At 51.7% G+C, this 6,726-nt stretch overlaps 4 protein-coding genes across 4 annotated transcripts; 2 read left to right on the forward strand and 2 right to left on the reverse strand.

The window, feature by feature from the left end:
* Positions 1–377: 377 nt before the first annotated feature.
* ASPZODRAFT_20187 (hypothetical protein) lies at positions 378–770 on the reverse strand (the record flags this gene model as incomplete). Its single annotated transcript, XM_022727549.1, has 1 exon — positions 378–770. The coding sequence occupies one exon, from the start codon at positions 768–770 to the stop codon at positions 378–380; it is 393 nt and encodes a 130-aa protein (XP_022577170.1).
* Positions 771–1,313: 543 nt separating this feature from the next.
* Positions 1,314–2,114, reverse strand: ASPZODRAFT_147073 (hypothetical protein; the record flags this gene model as incomplete). The annotated part of the gene is made up of 4 exons (XM_022725226.1): positions 1,314–1,622; positions 1,682–1,815; positions 1,870–1,980; positions 2,027–2,114. The coding sequence occupies 4 exons, from the start codon at positions 2,112–2,114 to the stop codon at positions 1,314–1,316; spliced, it is 642 nt and encodes a 213-aa protein (XP_022577171.1).
* Positions 2,115–2,288: 174 nt separating this feature from the next.
* Positions 2,289–2,737, forward strand: ASPZODRAFT_20189 (hypothetical protein; the record flags this gene model as incomplete). The annotated part of the gene is made up of 2 exons (XM_022727550.1): positions 2,289–2,371; positions 2,506–2,737. The coding sequence occupies 2 exons, from the start codon at positions 2,289–2,291 to the stop codon at positions 2,735–2,737; spliced, it is 315 nt and encodes a 104-aa protein (XP_022577172.1).
* Positions 2,738–3,084: 347 nt separating this feature from the next.
* Positions 3,085–3,785, forward strand: ASPZODRAFT_137045 (hypothetical protein). The gene is made up of 2 exons (XM_022724200.1): positions 3,085–3,506; positions 3,556–3,785. Exons 1-2 carry the CDS (start codon positions 3,117–3,119, stop codon positions 3,622–3,624), a joined length of 459 nt encoding a protein of 152 aa, XP_022577173.1. The 5' UTR covers positions 3,085–3,116; the 3' UTR covers positions 3,625–3,785.
* Positions 3,786–6,726: the final 2,941 nt, after the last annotated feature.

Consider the following 6,726-nt stretch of genomic DNA (forward strand, 5'->3'; position numbering starts at 1 on the left):
CGATCCACCAGCTATGGGAGCCCCATTCAGGCTCGATGGTGATGGGCATCAATCAAAAGGATTGGATGGGTTCCTCAGCACAGTCAGAAAGCGAAAGCTTATCCCTTCAATCTGCCCAAGTGAGCCTAGGGAGCAGTGTTCATTTCTCATCGTCCACGAGCTGGTGAGAAAACCCTGATCCTGCCCCTTACACGGAGCAAATGGGCTAAATGTGTGCATTTCCAGCGCCCTATTCAATCTTGTGTGCCAGGCCTTTAGTGTGACTCTGACAGCTATTCTTGGCAATCCTTCCCAAGGGCATGATCTCGCGTACTTGAGTATGGCCGGTGGCTTCTTTGGCAGGATGCTGATGCAGGAACACATTCCCCTGGTTGAGATTATAGAGCTCGCTCGGATTGCTCCTGGTCGTAGCAGTCCGGATGCATCCAGGCAAAATTGTTCATTTCAAAGGCGCACCCGGCGGCCTTGGCCTCGGCGGGCGTGTGGCCGCAAAAGTCCGGTGGGATGTTGGCCGTGATGGTGATCTGCGAGAGGAGCGGGTTCCATGTGCGGCGGAGAAGCAAGGCCCCGATGACCAGCAGTGCGATGAACGTGGCCAGCGGTACGAGTATTAGCACCACCAGCCGGCCAGGGACCCAGCGGCGCCAGCCACAGCTTGTGTCGCGGCGCCGGGGCCGCTCGGCGCCATACGGCTCTGGACTGGTGGAGCGCGAGCGCGAGGGGGCCATCAGGCCTAATTTCTCATACGCAGCGGTGGTCAAAGGACGCATGGTGGACAGAAGTGACAACAGGGGCCCTATCAATCAGGATGTAAGTGATGCGTGAGGTGCTTGCCTGGCTTTTATGATATAGTCTACGTCCAGACCGAACTCCCGCCTCGTTCCCCTCACCGGTTGGATATCCTACTCTTGTTTCCGCATCCGAGAATGAAAGATGTGGATGGAATACTCGTCCAATCCGTCCGATATGTACTCCTTGCTTATCCTTCCAGCCAAGAATATCTCATTCTCCTTCGAGGCCGGAAATACGGAAAGGCATGGACGGATAAGGTGGGGCCAGTACGTCGGTTCCGGTTAGGCTTCGGTAAGAATAAGGTTACGGCTAAGCGGGTGCGGCAAGATCGGATCTGGTACCCGTGAGTTCTCTTTTTTAGTCAAGCGTATGAGTACTGTACATCTACAGTTATTAATGCTGCATTAAATCTATTTTAGTAGAGATTTACGCCTTTTGAATAGATGTATATGAAACTAGCCCAATGCATAGGTACATATATAAACTTAGATACTTGGGGTGTATAGTAATTCTGCTAACGCCTAGTCTGCAAAGCGAGAGCCTTCAGGGGGAAACTCATCGATAGCCTGCGTATCATCCCATCGATTAGCCTCCAGCCACGCCATGACTTCGTCTCTGCTCCGGCAAAGATGCGTCTGGCCCGATCCGTCTGCCGCGCCGCTGGCCTGGCCCATCCCCTCCAACGTGGTATCCAGACTACAGAGGATCGACTGGCGCAGATAGTTGAAGCAATGGCTGGCATGGTAGGAGTTATGCGTTGCATCGATGAAGTACTCTGAGCCATCAGGGCCATAGTGCAGCACCCGATGGTACTCCTTCATCACAAAATACTAGACATAGAAAATGAGTCCCTATATCAGTAGAATAATCTTAGATCTGAGGAACATACCAGACAATGCAGCTGGTGCACCCAGGCTGTGGAGTATCTGGAAGAGCCCTGTTGTTCAGGAATAAGATTCTTCATAGGCAGTGTTAAAGACGAGTAGTCCCTGAAATTGGGGATATCCAACACCCCATTGCCCCCTGCGATATAGCATTAGTGTGGGCTTATTGCTACCACCAGGGAGCCTGTCTCACGTGGCATTAAAGCGCTCCAGTTGTCCCATATTTTCGCCGTCATGTTGGGTTCGTCGGGGCCGGGGATGAAGTCATCAGTCGCATAATCAAAGGGGATATGCACCACCGAGACTGCATGGATTAGCTGGCTGCCGATGATGCGCAAGTACTTTCTCACACTGTGGGACAATCTGATTAAGATCATCGCCTGCTTTCCATGACGAAGGCTGAGAGGACCATTTCCAGAACAAGAACAGCGTAACCATCTGGCTGAGTACTAACCACAGCCAAAGGATCCCCCGATGATGTCGTTGAAGGAAGCTTGGGGGCCGGGGGACAGTCTGTAGGGAAGCGTATTCCCCCTTCCAGAGCTGCTCTCCATCGTCGTCTTCCTTTTGGTGATGATCTGATTTCATTACTAGAATCTGCCAATATACAAGATGGGGCTTGTTCTCGGCAAGCGCAGATTCGAGGATCCGACATGGAAATATACAGGCGGTCCTTCGGTTAAGCAGCTTCGGATGTTCGTAATCAAGATATCCGTCTATCCGCGATGGATCGTTTTGTATCAGATGAGGATGATCCTATTTAATGCATGATCTGGCTGTTGAGCACTCGATACACAGCAGTCTTCTTCTATTGACCATACTCCTCCAGCATCATGAAGTTCATCAGTTTGACCAGTTTCATCCTGCTCCTTGCAGCCACCAGTGCACTCCCCACCACGGGCCCTGCCACACGAGACTTGGGACCCAAGAAGAACCTCCCTCTTGGCTACAAACGGGATGTACAGCTTGAGTCTGCTGCGGCTGCAGTCAACACCATTCCACCCGAGGACGATCCGGATGTTGTTGACGGCACCCTGATTGCGACCTATGGATGCCCATGATAGGAAGTGAGTATAAGTACCTCCACATGGACTTGATCAAGGCACTATCTAATCTTGATTCGATGCACAGTATAGGAAGCAGTGACCTAAGACTTGGTGGTGGATAGTTCCTATTAGGCTTGCTTAGCTTCTGAGATCTAATAGAATACTCTTGATCCTGATCAATCTTATAAAGTTGTTATCAAAACTGTAGACTTGGCTAGCAATCACTAGGCAACCCCATTATTAATATATCCGTATGATTGACCCCGCCTGCAACTGTGGGGCTAGATTAAGAGCGGAGAAAGTAAGGAATATAAAGAGCCACCCCTCCCTTCTCTTGAAAGGGACAGACACCCTTTTTTCTACCTTTTTTCCCCCATCCCGCCTGCTTATCATAATGGCATCAGAAGTTGAACGTGCACCGCCCACTTCATCAGAGAATCACGTGGTCTGGAAGACTAGCGAGGACGCGATTGAGAAAGTCCCCTTTACTGGATCATGCCACTGTGGCGCAGTGCAGTTCTCTATGCTGCATGAGCCATTGACAAAGCACCATACATACCATATACCCGTCAAGTCCTGCAATTGCTCCATCTGCGCCCGGAATGGGTACTTGACGATCTTTGTGGAACGTCATGAAATTGAGTGGATATCAGGCTGGGAGGAGATGGCAAGATACCAGTTTACACCTAAGCACAAGGAGCACAGATTCTGTGGTACTTGTGGATCAAGTGTCTGTATTGACTTTCTGGGCAATTGGGCAGTGGGCGATGTGATTGGCATAAATGTACACCCTTGCCTTTAGTCTATATGGACTTCCTTACTGATCAAACCAGGTACGCATGCTCCATGGAGTTGATCTCGATGGACTGTTCATCCATAAAAAGAATGGGGCGGCAATTTGATCATCCTTCATGAGTCTCTGTCGATTATGAGCAGCTGTTGATTGCGCAAGGGAAGAAGCATTTTGATTTATATGATGATCTTTCACTTACCGGTAGAATCTATCAAATAGAGCCTTTAGTATGGGTTCGAGATTTATGATAGGATCGATACTATCCCTTCTCTCTATGCCTGTCTAGCTTTCAAGAACATGATGAAGTAGAGTCAATAGAGTCAATAGAGTAGAGAAGGTAGAGTGGATTGTATAAGAGGGATATAGATGTGAATCATTGTAAGTAGAAGAGGGATGTTTGTAGATCAGGTTACACATGTAGTATACTCTAGCTTTCAACAGACAGCCTTTAGGATTTAATACTAGCTCTTCTAGGGTTATATAACCATTGGGTGACCACCAGCGAATCTCTACTGTTGTATGTTTCTTACTTGGCCGTTGATTGAGTCTATAATACTTTATTATACTTACTCGCAATCATACTCTGTACTTAGTTTCTACCCTGTGGTGCTAGAGGTGTGTATATCCTACTGTTATACTACTGTTGATGCCTGTTTTTCCTTTACGCCTGCAGCGGACTTCTCCGCCTATAGTTACTATTTTAGAAAGGGGCGGCAATTCTCCGCTGCAATAGTCAGTGGCGAATCCAGTCGGGTCTCTTGGCGCCAAGAACTCCCTTTCCAATAGAGGGCATAGGAATTACTAGTTCACTCTCTAGCAGGCCTGGGCACGATGGATAGAGTTTAGCATGAAAACGCCCTGTTTTTGCCTGCCAAGCAGCTGCAGGGACCCTGGACTCTGCCGTCTCTGATTCGCTCGCCTAAATACTACAACATCAGCCTCAGCTCTCACCTGATCCTGTTTCTTCTTTCTTGAGTCCTTTTCCTTTTTTTAAATAGCAATGTGTTCTTCTTTCCTTTCAAGTCACTCCTTTCTGTTCTCTCTCTCTCTCTCTGAATATTCACTCGTTATCCATTGAAAATGCAGGTCTTACGCTGGGCCCCCTTCCTCCTCCTCCTCAACCCCGTCGTGGGTTCTGGAGTGCAACTGGAGGAGGTTGTGACCTGCTCAGCCGTGCAAACCATCCCCAATCCCTCGTTCGAGGATGGCTTCACGGACTGGGGATACGCCTCGGGCACCACCGGCTCGGTGGTCAGCGCCAGCGACGCCGCCGACGGCTCGTACTATCTCGAGGCCACAGACAGCCAGGTCACCGCGTTGCTGATCTACCAGCGTCTCAGCAACCTGGTCACCGGCGACACCTACAGCGTCTCCTTTGAATACCGCATCCTCCCCAACAACGACCATGTGTCGATGAGCTGCTATCTCGCCTCCTACATGGACTCCTTCACCTCCTCCGGCCGCCTCGCCCAGACGTCGCTCACCGTCTCCAGCAGCATCGTCGGCTGGAGCACCCTGTCCGGCTCCTTCACCCCGACCACCTCGACCACCCACACCTTTGAGATCTACGCCTACTGCTCCGACACCAACAGGGACTACACCGGCGCCGCCGTCCAGATCGACAATGTCGTTATCTCCGGCCCGACTACTACTACCTGCTCCACCTCCATCATCACCATCACGCCCACGCCTACGCCCACGCCTGTCGTGACGCCTGTCGTGACGCCTACGGAGCTGTCCTCCTCGGCGGCGGTGACCTCGTCGGTCGTGCTTTCCAGTGCAGTCGCTCCTTCTTCTTCTTCTCCTTCTTCTCCTTCGCTCCTGCCCTCTTCTTCTGCCGTGTCTGTGTCCCCTGCTTCTTCTGCTGTCTCCTCTGTACCAGCCGTTTCAACTGTGTCTTCCGCTGTATCTTCCGCTGTATCTTCAGCTGTATCTTCAGCTGTATCTTCAGCTGTATCCTCTGCTGTATCCTCTACCCCCCCGTCGGTGGTTTTGTCTTCTCGTCCTGCCTCTCAGTCTTCTCAGTCTTCTCAGTCTGTTTCGTCTGCCTCGGCTTCGTCGGTTCTTTCCACTCCTTCAGGCTTCATCAGGTCTCGTCAGCCTTGCAGATCGTCGGTCCCTTGGTCTTTCCCCCATGCTTCGCCCTCGGCCACTCACCCTTTTCCTCCTCCCTCTTCCTCGTCGGCTCCTGTCTCGTCATCCGAGCTGGTTGTGCCCCCCAGCGCCGTTCTTCCAGTGACTGTCACCGGTGGTAGCTCCATTCTGCCCTCCACTGTCTCGACTTTCAGCGTTGCTTCTATCTCTACTTCTGGCGTTACTGATGTTACTACCACCGGATCTACATCAACTGATGTTTCCACTGGCCATACCAACACAAGAACCCACACTGGCAACCCTGGCGCTGGCTTCACCACTTCCACCGTCTTGACTACTCGTACAGCCACCATCACTGCCTGTCCTTCCTTCGTCACCGACTGCCCTGCCAGGGAACGTTCGACCTATCTTACCACCGAGACTCTCGTCGTTTCCACCACTATTTGTCCATTGACTGCCGAACCTACAGCCACCCGCGCTGGTCATGGCAATGGCAATGGAAATGGCCATGGTTCTGGCGAGCAGGGATATACCACTTCGACCATCCTCAGCACTCGCACAGCGACCATCACTGCCTGCCCTTCGACTGTCCTCGACTGTCCTGCCCGTGAGAAGACAACTTACCTCACCACCGAGACAGTCGTGGTGGCAACCACCGTCTGCCCTATCACTGAGGCGACTGCTACCGCTGCTGGCTCGTCTGGCAGCTCGGGGGCCTCTGGTCATGGTTCTGGCTCTACTTCCGGTTCTGGGTCTGGGTCTGGCTCTGAATCTTCTGGCAGCTCTGGCTCCAGCTCTGCTTCTACTTCCGCTTCTGGTCCTGGTTCTGGCTCTGAATCATTCTCAGGCTCCAGCTCTGGTTCTAGCTCTGGTTCTAGCTCTGGTTCTAGCTCTGGTTCTAGCTCTGGCTCTAGCTCTGGCTCTAGCTCTGGCTCCAGCTCTGGCTCTAGCTCTGGCTCTAGCTCTGGATCTACTTCCGGCTCTTCTTCAGTTTCTGGCTCTGGTTCTAGCTCTGGCGCTGGTTCTACCTCTGGCGCTGGTTCTGAATCTGGCTCTACCTCTGGTTCTACCTCTGGTTCTACCTCTGGTTCTACCTCTGGTTCTACCTCTGGTTCTA

The sequence above is a fragment of the Penicilliopsis zonata genome (genome assembly GCF_001890105.1).
Source record: "Penicilliopsis zonata CBS 506.65 unplaced genomic scaffold ASPZOscaffold_26, whole genome shotgun sequence".
NCBI lineage: Eukaryota > Fungi > Ascomycota > Eurotiomycetes > Eurotiales > Aspergillaceae > Penicilliopsis > Penicilliopsis zonata.